The sequence below is a fragment of the Littorina saxatilis genome, linkage group LG5 (assembly GCF_037325665.1).
Source record: "Littorina saxatilis isolate snail1 linkage group LG5, US_GU_Lsax_2.0, whole genome shotgun sequence".
Classification (NCBI taxonomy): Eukaryota; Metazoa; Mollusca; class Gastropoda; order Littorinimorpha; family Littorinidae; genus Littorina; species Littorina saxatilis.
Genome location: NC_090249.1, coordinates 44,085,516 through 44,103,726, shown reverse-complemented (window position 1 = coordinate 44,103,726; position 18,211 = coordinate 44,085,516). Strand labels below are relative to the sequence as shown.

Here is an 18,211-nt window from a genome sequence, read left to right as displayed (position 1 = left end):
AGCGGTAAACAAACTTACTAACCAAGATGGCCTCCATGGAGGTAAAAATTGGACATTTTATAGTTATATACTGTATTTTAGGATCAAATTGTGTAGTTACTTACCAGACGGTAAGTAAAACATCAGACACGAACTCAAGTTTACGAGAGCATGTAAAATTTAAAGCATATGTGCTGATTTGGGGGAGTAACATTTGTTGTTCTAGAACAGAACAAAACAGATTTCTTTCCAGAAATAGATTTGTCGGTACGATTATCAACATCCTGCTGTGTCAGTTTTGATCTGTAGTCTGGCTAAAGGATATAGCGTTCTTATTTAATGTTTAAAATCATTTTGCACTGCATTTGATGCTATTTATGAAAGGGTATGCAACTGCGCTCTACTTTCAGTGTTTCACTGTAGACTAACACCCCCCGAGGGTTAGGGGGAAGAATTTACCCGATGCTCCCCAGCATGTCGTAAGAGGCGACTAACGGATTCTGTTTCTCCTTTTACCCTCGTTAAGTGTTTCTTGTATAGAATATAGTCAATGTTTGAAAAGATTTTAGTCAAGCAGTATGTAAGAAATGTTAAGTCCTTTGTAGTTGTACTGGAAACTTGCATTCTCCCAGTAAGGTCATATATTGTACTAAGTTGCAAGCCCCTGGAGCAATTTTTTTATTAGTGCTTTTGTGAACAAGAAACAATTAACAAGTGGCTCTATCCCATCCTCCCCCCCCCCCCCCCCCCCTTTCCCCGTTGCGATGTAACCTTGAACGGTTGAATACGACGTTAAACACCAAATAAAGAAAGAAATAAAGATGTAGACTAACTAGTAATAGTCTAATACACAGTATGTGTATCATGAGCAACTGACCTAAGGGAGAGATGCGGTGCACTATAGCTGTAGAAAGTTAGACAGTTTGATGCAAAGGAGATCGAGTCAGTTATATTTTGTCATAAGTGGAACAAGTATTCCTTCGTTCCAAATCCCATGTTAATGATCAATGTACTGCAGTTTGTTAAATGCTACTTTTACTTTTAGCCTTGTGACTAGTAGTGCGTCCACGCTGCTTGGTTTGCAGACACATTCAATTTCTGACTGGGAAGGATGGAATCAGTGCCTCGTGAGCTTTGTTGTGGTGGTCTTCAGTCTTTCATAAACGAGCCACTCAAAAGTTTTGGAATGAAGTTATGACTGAAGTAGAAGAGAATGAAATAAAAGAAAGGGTTTAGTATAAGTTGAAAGATTTTAAGTTATATTCTTCTTCTTCTTCGTCGTTCGCTCATGTGAGCGTAGATGCGTTGTGCTGCCGTTACGCGCCTGACAAGTCAGGCCCAGCACATCCGACTTCAGCTTGTTTTTATATCAGAGTGTTCGCTCTCCTAGATTGATTGCTTTACCGGGCTGCCGAGTTCAATCTACCCGTAAGTTATATTAAACCCCAGCCCCCACCCGCTCCCCCTCACCCCCAAAAGGTATGCTGGTAACTCAACTCAAACTCACAGTCACAACCTCCTGGCCCATTGTCGAGGGTGCTACTACTCACTGCTACCCAGTGTACTATGGAGGCCCGTATCCATCTGGGTAGGCTTTCTTCAGCGTTCGTTCGACAGTTGTGTCCTTATAATCTCAGGCCTGCTGAATGCAGGAACTCGCAGGTTCGGCGCATGTCTTCCACTGTTCCCCGAAGTTTTGTGTCGGGGGTTGTCCTCTCTGGCCAGGTCAGGTCGCGCAGGGGGTCATGGAGAGGGCAGGCTTGTAGAATGTGCTGGGGGGTTTGATCATCCTCGCCACAGTCACATAGAGCTGTGGCTGCAACGCCTATTCTTTTGAGGTGCGCCTTAAGACCGCAGTGTCCAGTACGAAGGCGAAAAATGGCAGTTTGCTCTGCGCGAGTCAGATGGAGGATGGGGTCTTGAGTGGGCTGGTGGCTCGGTCTGTAGCAGCTTTGAAGGTTGAAGTCCAGCGGTTGGCAATGAGGGTTTTTGCCTCATCTGGGTAGGCAAAACAGGGGGTATATTTCAAGAGCTACTGTGCCGGCAGGCTCCATAAATGACTCATCCGTCATCGGTTCCTGAGCCACTCTGTTTAATTAAATCCGTTTTCTTTCGTGTCTGTAGGTATTTGAAAATGAATTTCAGCAGACAGTTTTATGACTTGAGCTAGTTGTGTGAAAAGCTTCTGCTTGCATTTCTGTCATCACAGGCAGGTGAGACGTGTCAAAGACAATTTTCCGTTTTTAATGTATTCATTTTTATGGACAATAAAGTGTTGTTATTGTTAATGTAAATTGGTTGCGTCATTGCAGAAGCGGCTGCAGAAAGAACTGCAGGCCATGACCAAAGATCCACCACCAGGGGTTCAAGTTGACCAGGAGAGCTGCAGCCGCGTCATGAATGAGTCAGTCAAGTGATAGCGCCATTGTCTTTTAATATTTAACGTGGGAATCATCAATGCTGCTAAGAAGCATATGCCTTAAATGAAGTGAACTATTCATTTTAAGACCAAAATGTAAACGTTTCATGAAGAAAGGCAAAAATGTAGAATGTGTAACTGCCAACCCCAAACTTTTTTAACGGCCTGTCTCTGTGTCTGTAAACATCTCTCTCTCTCTCTGTCTCTCTGTCTCTGTCTCTCTCTCTCTCTCTCTCTCTCTCTCTCTCTCTCTCTCTCTCTCTCTCTGTCTCTCTGTCTCTGTCTCTCTCTCTCTCTCTCTCTCTCTCTCTAAAGAGCATGTATGAAAATGTGAAAGCATGCGTGGGGTGCGGAAACGAATACACTGATTTCTTTGAATGTATGCAAGGCCTTAAACAAGGTTGTGTAGCTTCACCGACAATTTTCTCGTTTCTGATCAACGAACTGGCGCAGGATGTCATACAACGAGGCAGACATGGGATACGTTTATCTCTGTCTGAGTTAGAACTGTTTGTAATGCTTTTTGCTGACGACATTGCGCTGTTATCCAGCACTGTAGTAGGCCTACAAAACCAGCTTAATGTCCTGCGCTGCTCTGCAGATAAACTGTGTCTGAACGTGAACTTGACAAAGACTAAGGTCATGGTTTTTAGAAAGGGCGGGCACATTGCACAGAAAGAGAAGTGGTTCTACGGAATGGATCGTCTTGAGATTGTGAACTCGTTTAAATATCTCGGTGTAACCCTTTCTACTCAACTGAGCTGGAACATTGCAGTAGAAACAAAGACAACCATGGCGAAAAAGGGAGTGATCGAAATCGTTAGATTACTGAACAGACTTGGCTGCCATTCGGCAAAGTTGCTTTTCAAACTGTTTGATGCACGGATCGCCCCTATTCTCTTGTATGGTTCAGAGCTATGGGGATATTGAAAGTATGACTCTGTGGAAAGGGTCCACCTGTTTGCGTGTAAAAAGTTTCTGAAAGTGACAATTCGAACTCCAAACAACATTGTGTATGGTGAATTGGGAAGACATCCGCTGTATATTAACTCTGCAGTCAGATGTGTGAAATACTGGTTTACACTGCTGAAGCAACCTGATTGAAGATATTCCAAGATTGCATATAAAGCTTTATGTAATTTGGCATCGAAGGGCCACACAAGTTGGGTCTCACATGTGCAGAGTCTTTTATGTTGTAATGGTTTTGCTGCTCACAGTGTGGATGTACGGAATGGTTGGGAATGAGAAGTGTTTCTTACAAGAGTTTAAAAGACGTTTACAAGATTGTTTTTGTCAAGAATGGTTCTCCTTTAGTGAACGTTTCGACATTTATAATTGTTACAAAACATGCTTGGAAAAAGAGAAATACATTGAATTAATCGAAGATATTAAGTACAGAGTTAAGTTGCTCTTACCCGTTTCCGCGCAGGAGTATCCGAAATCAACGCTCACAAGTTTCGGTACGCACCAAACCAAACGACAAGAAACTGTCCTCTCTGTACAGCTGATAAAGAAGATGAACACCATGTTGTATTTTTATGTCCTTTTTATCAAGACCTTCGAGCAAAGTATTTGAAAATCTCGAACTCTAAGACGCTGCAACAACAACTTGTGTATTTCTGTGGCAGTAATGAGGATAATGTGATTTTATGCGTGACTATAATTTTTAACTGTGCAGATACTATTGCTGTTATTTTAACCACTATTGTAAGGGGCTGTGGCCTTAGACAATTAAAGATTTGTTCTTGTTCTTGTTCTTGTTCTCTCTCTCTCTACCTGATCTCTCCCTCCATCTCTGAGTCTATCATTCCTTCTCCAGTGTTCACTGCAGTCTCTCTCTCTCTCTCTGTCATACTGAGTCTGTCTCAGTCTATCTCTGAGACACTGAGCTTTTTATTTAAGAGTCTGCTTTGCTTATTCCTTGATGTTTCCATTGGAAATGAACCTGCATTTTTTTTCAAATGATCTCTGAATGATATTGTCTTGCTTTGACAGGTGGATAGTGGATTTGGAGGGAGCCACTGGCACACTGTATGAGGCGGAGAAATTCCAGCTTCAGTTCAAGTTTGGTTCAAAGTACCCCTTTGATTCCCCTCAGGTGGGTTTGATCAATCAATTTAGGTTTAGGCCCCCCTCCCCCAAAAGTCTGTTTACGGTATCCCGACCGACCCTATTTTTTTGCGTGACCCTAGACTTTTTTTTGGCATTTGAGAAAGAAAAAAAAAATTTTTTTTTTAAATCTTTGTTTTTTGGCAAAATAACTTAAAAATATGTTTTTTGGGGGAAAAAAAAAAAAAAAATCCCGACCTACCGACCCTATTTTTTGGGGCCTATGTTACCGTAAACAGACTCTTTTTTTTTGTTGGCCTTAGAAGAATAAAAAAACAAGAATGATATGTTATTGGAACGCTTATAATTGCCCTATAGGGATTCCCTAAGTATGAAGAAGAAGAAGCTTAATATATATATATATATAAATATACAAACAAATAAGGAAAAAATAACCAAAACAAGCCTTCACGTTTTCACCAATATTTTGGCCTCGTTATTTTGATATTATATTTCAATATTATATGACAAAACAAAACGTTACATTCACTGTACTACGACCCTGCCGTCTTTTAAGTGGACAGACAGACAAACCCTTATGATACAGATAATAAACTTATCTGAGAAACTGTCCAAGAAACTCGCTTAGAAGACTCAAGCAGGGCAAAGCCCAGTACAGTGAATGTAATATTTTGTTTTGTCATATATACATATTAAACGTTGCAATAACATACCATTCTTGTTTTTTGATTCTGAATTTTGGAACGTTGCCAGTCGATCTGTTTTGGGATTTGAGGTTTACAAGGTAAATTTTGGTAGTTTGATGTCATCTGAGACATCTTGTGACTAAGTGACGCTGTTGGGGTCTATGTCGACCAAAAGAATGGGATTCACTGTAGGTCGAGTTCCTGTAGGTGGATTCTCTGTATACCTAAGACTTTAAAATTGGCAATATTGTATACAGGGAATACCACAGGGTGTAGTTCCTGTAGCGTTTTGCTATAAAGTAATATCAATGAAAGTCACGTGATGCTTAGCGACATCGTTAGAATTTGATGTTTTTCGATCTTTTTTTGATATTTCTTAGAAATTCGAGTATGGTTTGCAAGTTTTATTGAAAAACTGCACCCTGTGGGATTCCCTGTATACTAGATTGCCAATTTTAAAGTCTTAGGTATACAGGGAATCCACCTACAGGAACTCGACCTACAGGGAATCCCACTCTTTTGGTCGACATAGACCCCATCAGCCTAAGTGACAGTGAGCTGCCATACACTGATAGTGATACAGTATAGTGTTACCCGTTTTAATATTTTTTCTCCTGTATGCGTTTTTTTCTTTCTTTTTCTATATTTCCACCCTGTGAATTTTTCGCACTGTGAATCTGGATCTCTATTCATTGTGGGCATGCAGGAGTGTTCGAACACCGAGGAAAGTGTGCACAAAGTTGACTCTGGGAAATAAATCTCTTGAAGGGGTCAAACCCCCTGATTGCGACAAACTGGTTTTAAAGGTGACATGTTATCCACTGTTTGAACTAAAAAAAAAAATTAAAAAAAAGCAAAGCAAAAACTGATAATCTAAGGAGTTTTTCTCGTATTTATTCCTTATGATACATTCCAGTAAATATATATATATATATATATATATACAATGTATATCTTTATTTTTCTCTGAACTTTAGTGTTTGTTTCATTTTGATTTTTCAAGGTAAAGCTTACGTTCTTTGACTTTGATCGGTTGATGTTTATGAAGTTTCATTTATGTTGATTGCAGGTGACGTTTTTGGGCCCTAACATCCCTATCCACCCCCACGTGTACAGCAACGGCCATATATGTTTATCCATACTGACCGAGGACTGGTCGCCTGCCCTCTCCGTACAGTCTGTGTGTCTTAGCATTGTCAGCATGCTCTCAAGTTGTACAGAAAAGGTGAACATCATTTCAGAGAAAAATATTCAACTAAGACAATAATGTAGAATGTGTAACTGCCAACCCCAAAAATGTGTAACTGCCAACCCCAAAAATGTTGAACTGCCAACCCCAAAAAATGTTGAACTGCCTGTCTGTAACCATCTAAGTTCTAAGGTTCTCTACCTCTCTTTTATAGTTTTAACTCTCTTTCTCTATCTCTCTCCCCCCCCCCCTCTCTCTCTCTCTCTCTCTCTCTCTCTCTCTCTCTCTCTCTCTCTCTCTCTCTCTCTCTCTCTCCCTCTCCCTCTCTCTCTCTCCCTCCCTCTCTGAGTCTCCTACCCTTTTTAAGACGTCCAAAAATCTAATCAGATCTGGAAATGGAGGTATACAGTCAATATAACACTTACCTCGACAGTACTATTCTTGCACATTATCTATTATAGGCCGAAAAAATTGGACAAAACGCTGAGTGGGTACAATTATCTCCCATAACCATGCGCCACCGTGGATCCCAAGCACTGTCCGAGTGCTTCCCCCTTACAGGATGTAGGTGGCGCGGCCTCTTTCTTTTTTCGCGCGTGTCAGACCGGCTGTGTTTCTGCTACGCTCCCGGATTATTTTGGACTAAGAGGCTCCTTTTCTGTGTGGACTATCACCTGTTGGATTATTGTGTGTTATTCCACTTCTGGCTTGAGGCTACGTTGTGTTTCCTTCAACTTGTGCCTCCGTTTTTGTGTGGCGGACTCGGCGTGCCTCCCGTCCTACTTCGTGGTGACCGGTCGTCTGCTTCTCGTTTCGCCGCATTCACTTGAGTATTGACCTAAATTTTCTTTGAATTTTGTTAATTCTCGGTCTTTAAGGGTACGTACAGGGCGAGGTAGGATGTCTCGTCCTGTTTTGGGCTCTGGTTCTACGGAACCAGAGTCTGCCGGGGGCAACCCTTCTCCGGGCGCCCAGCGTCATGTTTTACGCACGGAGAAGGGGATCTTTCGGCGCTCCGACTCTCCCTCCCCAAACGCTTTGCGTTTGCGGCGAGGGAGGGCGGAGAAAGCCTGTTTGAGCAAGCTCAATGCGAGCTTGCTCAAACAGGCTGGGCTTGAGCCTGAGACTTCGGGCGGGGCTGCGCCGTCGAAGGTTCGGGGAAGGTCGAGGGGAAAGAAAAAGCTTCTTTCTCCTTCTCCTTCAGTGGAACAGGCTTCCCCCCCTTCGACGCCGTTGTCCGGCCCTCAGTCTCAGGCTTCAGCTCCTCCCGGTTTCAAGCCTGGGGGGAAGGTTTCCTTCTCCCCCCTGGCTCGAATCCGGGGGCAGGTCGATTCCCAACCCTCTTTGGGGGTTGGTGAATCCGATCTAGGGGCTACTGGAGAGACTCAGGTTTTGACAGCCAACGGCCATACCACGTTGAAAACACCGGTTCTCGTCCGACCACCGAAGTTAAGCAACGTCGGGCCCGGTTAGTACTTGGATGGGTGACCGCCTGGGAACACCGGGTGCAGTTGGCATTAAAATCTTCCTTTTCCGGTGCCTCTCCTGTGCCCTCCTCGGTTTCCACCGCTGTGGAAGCCAGGAGGGACACGGGTCCTCCTCTGAACTCCCTCGCTGGGTCGTCTGCTGCTGTTTTGACAGTAGTTTCGGCCTCCTGGGGGGGGAGATCGGAGGAGATGACGGGGTCTCTGAATTCCCTCCCCGCTGGGGTTGGGATGCGAATTGACCCCGTTCAGGGCGGTCCTGTGGGGGCAGGGGTTTCAGGCTTCGTGCCTACGACCACTGCTACTACGGTTCCCTCTGACGTCCGTGTGACTGGTGGCTGTCCCTCTTGAAACGCTCCGGCCGACTAGTTACTGGACGTGGAGGTGTTCGACAGAACGTGGTACTTCTGTCGAATGGTCAGGGCGACGGGAACATTGTTTCTGTTGCTCAGACCGACACCTCCGACCGGACCGTCTTGACCCCACGCCATTCCTTAGCGTCTGGTGTTCGGGTGACGGATGGTCCGGACCAAGGGTCCGGAACGTTCCAGGCTTACGGGTCGGGATCGAACCGGACCCACGGGTCCCGACTGGACTTGACCTCCGGGTTTGGTCCGGACGGGACCCATGGTACGGGACCGTACCGGACCTTAGGGTCCGGTGCGGGACAGTACCTCTGGCCCTTGCCGGACCCCCCGGACCTACGGGTCCGGATGGTACGGTACGGGACCAGTGGTTCGGTCGGGACCGGACCACCCGACCACCTCTGTTGGTCTGGGTGGTCTGGCACCGAACCGGAACACACCGGACCTACGGGTCCGGAGGGTACGGTACCGGACCAGTGGTCCGGTCGGGACCGGACCACTCGACCACCTCTGTTGGTCCGGGTGGTCTGGCACCGAACCGGACCATGCCGGACCTACGGGTCCGGATGGTACGGTATGTCCACGTCCGGACCGAGCCACCCGAACACTTCTGTGGGTACGGATGGTTCGGTACCGAACGGGACCTCCGGATGGTACGGGACCGGACCGAATCTACGGGTTCGGATGGTCCGGTACCGGACCACCCGACCACCTCTGTTGGTCCGGATGGTCTGTCACCGAACCGGACCATACCGGACCACCGGACCTACGGGTCCGGATGGTACGGTAGGTCCACGTCCGGACCGAACACTTCAGTGGGTACGGATGGTTCGGTGCCGTACGGGACCTCCGGATGGTATGGGACCGGACCACAGGACCGGAACACCGGGCCACCCTACCGGATCGGTCCGGACCACCCGACCACCTCTGTTGGTCCGGATGGTCTGGCACCGAACCGGACCTACGGGTCCGGATGGTACGGTATGTCCACGTCCGGACCGAGCCACCCGAACACTTCTGTGGGTACGGGTGGTTCGGTGCCGAACGGGACCTCCGGATGGTGCGGGACCGGACCGGACCTACGGGTCCGGATGGTCCGGTGCTGGACCGGTGGTCCGGTCCGGACCGGACCACCCGACCACCTCTGTTGGTCCGGATGGTCTGGCACCGAACCGGACCATACCGGACTTACGGGTCCGGATGGTACGGTGTGTCCACGTCCGGACCGAGCCACCCGAACACTTCTGTGGGTACGGATGGTTCGGTACCGAACGGGACCTCCGGATGGTACGGGACCGGACCGGAACACCGGACCGGACCACCCTACCGGACCGGTCCGGACCACCCGACCACCTCTGTTGGTCCGTATGGTCTGGCACCGAACCGGACCTACGGGTCCGGATGGTACGGTACGTCCACGCCCGGACCGAACCACCCGAACACTTCTGTGCGTACGGATGGTTCGGTGCCGAACAGGACCTCCGGATGGTACCGGACCTACGGGTCCGGACCTACGGGTCCGGATGGTCCGGTGCGGGACCACCCGACCACCTCTGTTGGTCTGGATGGTCTGGCACCGAACCGGACCATACCGGACCACCGGACCTACGGGTCCGGATGGTACGGTATGTCCACGTCCGGACCTAACCACCCGAACACTTCTGTGGGTACGATGGTTCGGTGCTGAACGGGACCTCCGGATGGTACGGCACCGGACCGGACCACCCTACCGGACCGGATCGGCACCCCCGACCGGACCGGACCATTTCTTTTCTGATCAGACCCGATGGGTTCCTGTTCAGTCTATAAATGGCGGGGGTTCGTTGGCTGGGCTGACCCAACAGTCGCAGGGTTGTTGTTTTTCTCCCCCTTCGGCTGCTGGAGACGTTTCGTCTTTGGGGCAGGGGTCTTCGCGGCCTCTTGCTTCTGTGGGCGTTTCTTCACAGCCTGCTTCATCGCTTTCGGCTCTTCCCCCTCAAGCTCCCTACACTCCTGCTTTTGAGGAGTTGTCGGGAAGTGAAGAGGAGAGTGAGTCGTAGGACGATAGGGAGGAGGATCAGGGTCGCCCTGAGGTTAACACTGAACCTCTACCCTTGCCGGTTTCTGATGGAACTTCCGAAGCTATGCTTCGTACTTTCCAACAGTACATGACAGACATCACGCGGCGTCTTGACGTCACGGATGCCTCTCTTAAGCGTCTGTCGTCTAGTGTTGACACACAGGACGTGGACCCGGGGTCTGAGGACGAGAGGCAGGAGGCTCGTCCTCGCACAGCTAGAAGGACGTTTGAACAGTTTCAGGACGTCCTTCCCTGAGACGCCCTCTCGTCCTTTGAGTCCGCTTCGGCCCGGGCGCGGGAGGCTCACGCCGCGTCTGCCGGCGGCTCGTTTTATGAACGATCCGGCCGCCGGCAATTCGCGTTCCACCCTAGTCTAAGTGCCACGGTGGAAGCGGCAGCACATCGCCTGAGGAGTACAGATTCACGTGCAAACGCGACCTATGTTCCTCGGGAGGACGCGGGTTCAGTGCCATGCTTTCCTTCGGGAGGCGCACCTCCACTGTTTCCTCGTGTCCAATCTGTTTCGTCCCTCCCTTTTCCCTTTGACTCTCGAACTCTCCCTTTCCAGACTTCGAGTGTTTAGGGTGGGGCTGACGGTGATGTGTTCGTTGGGGAGGTGCCTTCGGTCAAGAAGGTGGAACTGAGCTCTGCTTCGTTCCACAATCTTGAGGCCACCGTTTCTTCCACAGTCGAGGCCCAATCACAGGCCTTGACATGGATGAGCACGCTGTCCACACTGTTGGACCCTCCCGATCGGGCAGAGTCCGATTCCACTCGGGTCCTTGACACGGTTCGAGTGGATCGGGCTTTGCATGCCGTGCGATCGTGCGTGACGTCTGCGGCAGAATTGGCCATTGGAACACGGGTCCACTTTATTGGCCCTGTTCCGTGATCATTTTCTGCCTACTTCTATAGTGCCTCCGGATATGAGGAAGAGTCTGAGGAACACGTTTCCTCAGCCTTCTTCCCTCTTTCATCCGGACACTGTTCGTTCTGTGGTGGAGTCCACACGCCAGAGGAACACTGATTCTCTGATGGTTGGCCTCGCTGCTTCGGCGACGGCGGCGGGGAGTAAGAGAAGTGCTACAGTCACCTCCAGCTCCCAGCCTCAGAAGAAGAAGAAGAAGCCAGTTTCACTGCCTCCTTCTTCCTCCTCTTAGGCGCCTGTTGCGTTCCCAAGCAAGACGAAGGGTGCTCAGACAGGTAAGGGGAAGCAGCACCACCAGGGGGGGTGGTCGCAAGCCTGCGCCTGCCCGCCAGCAGAATTTTCAGTGAGTCCCGGCCCTACGTTGACGCCCCCTCAAGTTGCCCCTCTTTCGTCCGTCGGTTCCCTTTTTTCGGGCCCGCGGCATGTGGGGCAGATTGGTCTCCAACCAGTTTTTCTTGAGGGTGGTGTGGTCGGGGTTTTCTCTACCGCTGTCGTCACAACCTCCATTGTCCGCTCTACCTTGGACGTTCCCCCCTCCTCGAGAGCCTGCCAGATGGCAGGCTCTTCAGGACGAGGTGAACTCGTTGGTCGAGAAGAAGGCGGTCTACCCCCTTTCTCAGCCTTCTCTGGGGTTCTGCTCCCGCCTGTTCACCGTCCCCAAAAAGGACGGCCGGTTCAGGCCGGTGTTGGACCTCTCCACCTTGAACTTGTACCTTCACAGGTGCAAGTTCAAGATGGAAACCCCTTCGTCGGTCCGGTTGGCCATCCGGCCAAACGATTGGGCCATGTCTGGGACCTCCAGGATGCTTACTTCCACATCCTGGTGGCCCCGGGGTACCGACATCTGCTCCGGTTCGTTTGGGAGGGCACAGTGTTCGAGTTTCGGGCCCTCCCATTCGGCCTGTCCTTGGCCCCTCTGATTTTCAACGGGGACAACAACACCACATGCTTAGCTTACCTTCGCCACCAGGGGGGCACCAATTCTCGGTCCCTCTCCCTGTTGGCGGAGGAGATTCTGCTCTGGTGCCAGACCAATCAGGTCCGGATGTCAGTCCAGTTCGTTCCGGGGAAACTGAACGCCCTGGCCGACATTCTCAGTCGGGGCGATCAGGTTCTCTCCACAGAATGGACCATCGCTCACAACGTTCTACAGCGTCTGTGGGCAAGGTGGGACCGTCCTCTGATCGATCTGTTCGTAACTCGATTCAGCGCTCGGCTTCCCAGGTACGTCAGCCCCTTTCGAGACATGAATGCGTTCCACTTGGACGCATTCACTCTCTTGTGGAGGCTCCTCGATGCTTACGCCTATCCCCCGACATCTCTGATTCCGAGGGTGCTGGCAAAATATCTGCAGGAACGACCAAGACTGATTTTGGTCGCGCCTTACTGGCCAACAGCTCCGTGGTTTCCAGATCTTCGCGGTCTCACCCACGTAGACCCTCTACCTCTGGATCTGGACGGGGGAGGTCTGCTCCAGCCTCGATCATGCCTCCCTCATCCACGTCCAGAGAGTCTGTGCTTGACCGCATGGCTCTTGTGCGCTCCAAACTGCTTGCACTAGGATTGCACAAGAGTTCAGTAGAGTTTTCCTTGAACGCTAAGAGGCGATCAACTAATCAGCTCTACGACTTACGCTGGAGAGCTTGGGCCACCTTCGCCTTGTCCAAGGGGATAAAGCCGCTTTATCCCTCAACACAGGACTTGGCCAACTTCCTGGTGGAAGTGTATCAAAAGAAGAGTCTTTCTTCTAAGACTCTTCTTGGATACAGATCTGCCATCGCTTCCACGATTGCGGCCGCTACTGGTCGCAGAACTGAACACTTGATCAGGTCCTCCCTCATCGCTAATGTCCTTTCGGGTATTAGCAATGCAGCGGTGTCTAAACCTCGGGTTTCATTTCCCAAGGGGGATGTCTTTCTGGTCCTCAAACTCCTGCGTAGCAATGAGTTTGAACCCCTGGCAGGCATCAGTATCAAGTTGCTGATTTTTAAGACTAATTGTTCCTCATCGCTTTAGCCACTTGCCGTAGACTCAGTGGTATTCAAGCTTTGAGTGGCCTGGACTTTGACATTGAGTTCACCACACAGCAGTGGTTGCTAGCATGGTCACGTCAGTCTAAGGTATGTTTCTTGGGTATATTTTCTTTTACGGTAGTACTGTTCGAAAATTGCCTGGGTATCTTAATCCTTGGATTTAAGTGATTTTGATTAAGGAGTTTAATACTCTACATATCACCCTCACACCACTCTGGTATTCTGTGCAAGAATAGTACTGTCGAGGTAAGTGTTATATTGACTGTAAGGCTTCTTTTTAAGCCTACTGTCTATATGATACTTACCGAGACAGTACTATTAGAGTTTCCCTCCCGCCTCCCCTCTTGATATGTTATGGGCTTTTTGAGGGTCTGCAGCTCATAAAGAAAGAGGACGCGCCACCTACATCCTGTAAGGGGGAAGCACTCGGACAGTGCTTGGGATCCACGGTGGCGCATGGTTATGGGAGATAATTGTACCCACTCAGCGTTTTGTCCAATTTTTTCGGCCTATAATAGATAATGTGCAAGAATAGTACTGTCTCGGTAAGTATCATATAGACAGTAGGCTTAAAAAGAAGCCTTACAATTTAAGCAATTAAAGGGGGGGGGGGGGGCGGATCTTTAAATTGGGGTTCTGGAATAAATTAAGTTAGAAATTGTAGTTTTTACATTACATTTTGTTAAAAGGTGTGCTTGTTGGAGAGGAAGAAGGTAGGTGCTCCGTATGAAACTCTTTCTTCAGGATAGGTGGTGTAGCGTGATTTCAATATATGAAGATTCTGTAATTTGTACATAAAAAGTGAGCAGGATTTGGAGTTTTTGTTGGGATGTTGACAGTTCTCCAAACAATAGCACCAGTTGGACGGGTGGGAGCAAGTATAGTTGTTGTCGTATGGTATTCTTCTTGACATTACACATTGTAACGCTCTAAGGTGATCAATGCTTATATATATTTGGTGGATCCCTTGATGGAATTTTCTTCTTCTTCGTGGGCTGAAAATCCCACTGCTTTTATGTGTATGACCGTTTTTACCCCGCCATATAGGCAGCCATAGGCCGCTATTGGGGGACCTTAATGGAATTAAACCCTGGATTTTAAAGCTTTCTCTTTTTCATGCTCTTGATTGTTTGAGAGCTGCCCCGCATTAAGTCTGTAAATTTATGTCTGTTCCCTGTCGTTTTAGACCTGATTTATTTGGATTTATTGAGGCCTTGAAAAGGGGCTACCCCGATTGTTACTTTTAGCTAAGGATGATGGTAATAATAAATAGTAAATATTTACACTTTATTTGGAATTAGTAAAGAAAGAAGAAGGAAAAAAATCCAGGTATACAGTTGAAACATCATTTAAAGCCTTTCTTCTTCGTTCTTTTTAGGCTTATAATGTAAACTTTCAATGGTGAAAACTGCTGTTATTGAAGATTATTTAGGTGGTGTGATATCTGACATCAAGCCGGGTATTTTTTAGCAGGTAAAAGAGTGTGTCTGTCTGTGTGAATTTCTTTGTGTATTCACCAGTGCTAATTGTTGTTGTGGAAGATTGGGTGTTTGCGTAACCATAATGCTCTGACTTTATTTTCCCACAGAAACGGCCACCAGATAATGCCATCTATGTCAAAACATGCAGCAAGAACCCCAAGAAAACACGGTGGTGGTATCATGGTAAGACTTTACTTACTTTTAATGAATGTAGGCTTTTATCCACTTTGCATAGTGTGGTTTGAAACTGAACAAGCAGATTTTTTAAATAAAAAGAAAACACACCAAGCAGATTTTTCGAAGATGATCTTATAGAGAGCGTGTTAAGTTTTCTCACGCATGATATATATATATTCTTTTAGCATCTTCCAAAACGAGCAGACACGAAATACAAACTCAACTTATACAAAAAAAGATTTACAGAGAACTTCCACGTTATCACAGTTGTTGTGGACAGTAGTCTTGGACTGTGATGAACGTGTTTCGCAATGTCAGGAGGCCTTGAAAACGACCCACTTGTAACCCCCTCTAAGAGTCGACTTGCTGTTGACCTTCCAAGGGCCCGTAACGACTTTCGTACAAATGTTTGACGGGTGCAGTGGCGTGGTGGTAAGACATCTGCCTCCTAATTGGGAGGTCGTGAGTTTGAATCCCGGTCGCTGCCACCTGGTGGGTTTAAGAGTGGAGATTTTTCCGATATCCCAGGTCAACTTATGTGCAGACCTGCTTAGTGACTTAACCCCCTTCGTGTGTACACGCAAGCACAAGACCAAGTGCGCACAGAAAAGATCCTGTAATCCATGTCAGAGTTCGGTGGGTTATAGAAACACAAAAATACCCAGTTCTCCTCCCCCGAAATCGGCATATATGCTGCCTGAATGGCGGGGTAAAAATGGTCATACCCGTAAAAATCCACACGTGCTAAAAACATGAGTGAACGTGGGAGTCTAAGCCCATGAAGGAAGAAGAAGAAGAAGTACAAATGTTTTTTTCAAATCTGCCAACGTCTACCTTGACTCCTCTCCGTGTTCAAAGCAAAGAGAGTGAAAGGAGTTTGGTGTGACTACTTATAACAGCCATAGATTAAAATGATCACCTAAGTATCCTGCCACATAAAGCCATATGTTAGATGTATTAGACGCATTATAATGGGAGTCCCCTGTACAGTTAGACGGAAATTCGGCCTTATGTATGAAAAAAAGTGACTTGGGTATCTAAGAAAGGACTTGTTAAAAAGGGGGTGCATGGACAGTTCTCACAGAGATTTTGTTTGTTGTTTTTGTTGGACAGGCTTGGCCAATGTTGCTGTTAAGTAGAACATCAGTCAAATGTTTGTTTTTTGTGTTTTTTGCAACAAGAACGTCAGATTTGGCCACACAACAAATTTTAAGAGGTCATCCCTGTTGAAATGTAGAACGACATAATCATTGGAACTGGAAGAGCTCATGAAACCTCTTGTTATTTGCATTAAAAATGAGAGAAAAAAGAATAAATAAAACAAGAAAGGTATGTTGTTTGAACGTTTAATTATTGACAAAACTAAACGTAATGTTTACAGATATATCGACCCAGTGGTCTTTTAAGTGTACAGACAAACACGGTTTTGTTGGGGAAGATATTATGCCGGCAAGAAATTAGTGGTAAGATGAAAGGAGACATTTTAACAAGAAAACCATCGTTTGATATTTTTTTTACATACTGTTGTTCTTCTTTTTCATTCCAGATGACACAGTATGATTGTAGACTGAGACAGAGATCATCTTTGCCGTCTGGAAGTTGTGAAACTGGGTTACTTCCCTTAGATTGCTGCTTTTTCTTGTCCATTTTCTCTCTCCCTCAGTCTGTCACTCTTATATTTTCTTTTGCTTCTTCTTAACCTTCTTCTTTTTGTAATTTCATGCGATTTTACCAGTTTTCTCATCATGTAACGCCAGCTGTATTGACCATAAAGCCACAACAATTTTTTTATTTATTTTTTGCCGAGTTGCTAAAGCTTGTGACAAACAGAGGAATGAACCCCAATAGATTTGTAATTCTTTTTTTTTTCAGAAAAAGTTTTTGATTTTAAAGTCTTTTGCTGTGTTGTGGGAGATTCAGCTTTGATTGTTTTGCATAAATGTTTATGGAATGTGTTAATCAATTTGACTCCTTGTACCTCTTCCTGAACAATCTGGGGTTTTTCTTTTACAGTCCGCATATTTTGTTGTTGAACGTCAAGAAGAGTGTTTGTTTCTAACAGGCCAGCTTCTGTTGACATAGGTCATTATTTCGATGCTGATTGAGATCAGTTGTTTGCAAGATTGTAGATACTGTGATTGTGCAAAAGAAATATGTTATCATCTGGCTTTAACTATATAGATTGCAGTTGCCATAGTAAGAGAAGCAGAAGAACCCGGAGTTTCTCTCATTTTTATAGTCCTCTCTGTGATTGGTGTGTTATGGTGGGAGGTCTCTGTCAAGCTTTCTTTCACAATTTTGTTGATCCAAGTGTGAATGTATGGATGATCAGTCAAGGAACTAAATCCATCCAATCTAACTTGATATAAGAACATTAAGAGCAAGGGTACCCAAGATTTGCTTGCTAAATGTCCTGGCTAAGTCTGTGAATGTGTTTGTGTGTGCAACTTGGTCCGCAACTTTCTAAGTTTCAAAGTCTGTGAGTCTGAATGCATAGCTGTTAAAAAGGGAAAACACTTAAAACAAAAAAGAAAAAAGAAGCAGTGTTTGGCATACATGTAGTTAGCCTCTCCATCGCTGTGTTAAACTAGTTATTTGAGTCCCTGAGAATGTTTTCTTATTTGTTTGACTCACCTGAGTAATCAGACAGAAAAATAATTGATAAAGCTTTCTTTTTATAAGCTACAGTTTGATTGCAAGGTAGACTTTCTCAGTAAATGAAAGAATGCTGTACACATTTGAAACATTGGTTAGTATAGGATAGCTAAAATGAAATATTTGTGTGTGTTGACGCCCACAATTTGGTTCTTCCGTTTTTGGTTTAGTCTGTTTCTGGTCATGCCAGACTTAGCACAAACTTTACAGTTACAGTTGCTCACTATTTTTATTAAAAAAAACCACCTTTTGTTTCTTTACTGTTACATGTATAGCTGTACAAGTCATTTGACTCACAACATCTTACCTGGAGTTGATATCAATTGATGGAAGTGTCAGTGCTCAGTGTTGATGTTCTATATGCGAGAATGCTAGTTAATATTTTGCCTTGTACTGTTTTGTATGATATTTCAGAGAGTGAGAGTCTGTGTGTGTGTGTGTGTGTGTGTGTGTGTATGTGTGTGTGTGTGTGTGTGTGTGTGTGTGTGTGTGTGTGTGTACATTTGTGACCACAGTTGAAAGTGAATTGCTTTTGAGATACATGTTGTGTTTAATCTTAGCAATCCTTCTTCTTTTGTTCACATTTCTAACAAAAACGGTTGATGCTTATGTGCCCCTTTTTTCTGTCTTTGATTTGGCTTCAAATGTGAGTAGTCTGAGTAAAATCATTGATATTTTGGCCCTTT

General features: G+C 46.4%; 1 protein-coding gene and 1 non-coding gene across 2 annotated transcripts; both read left to right on the top strand.

The window, feature by feature from the left end:
• Nucleotides 1-8: 8 nt before the first annotated feature.
• Nucleotides 9-18,205, top strand: LOC138967217 (probable ubiquitin-conjugating enzyme E2 W-B). Its single transcript, XM_070339735.1, has 6 exons — nt 9-41; nt 2,292-2,383; nt 4,394-4,496; nt 6,224-6,379; nt 14,801-14,876; nt 16,417-18,205. The coding sequence occupies exons 1-6, from the start codon at nt 27-29 to the stop codon at nt 16,428-16,430; spliced, it is 456 nt and encodes a 151-aa protein (XP_070195836.1). The 5' UTR covers nt 9-26; the 3' UTR covers nt 16,431-18,205.
• On the top strand, nt 7,742-7,860 carry LOC138967878 (5S ribosomal RNA). Its single transcript, XR_011456055.1, has one exon. It is a non-coding gene; the product is annotated as a 5S ribosomal RNA (ribosomal RNA).
• Nucleotides 18,206-18,211: the final 6 nt, after the last annotated feature.

Excerpts from the sequence above, each read along its gene's own strand:
- LOC138967217 (XM_070339735.1), top strand. Across the intron at positions 2,384-4,393 it reads TGCAGCCGCGTCATGAATGA|GTGGATAGTGGATTTGGAGG; the intron begins GTCAGTCAAGTG and ends TTGCTTTGACAG. Across the intron at positions 4,497-6,223 it reads ACCCCTTTGATTCCCCTCAG|GTGACGTTTTTGGGCCCTAA; the intron begins GTGGGTTTGATC and ends TGTTGATTGCAG.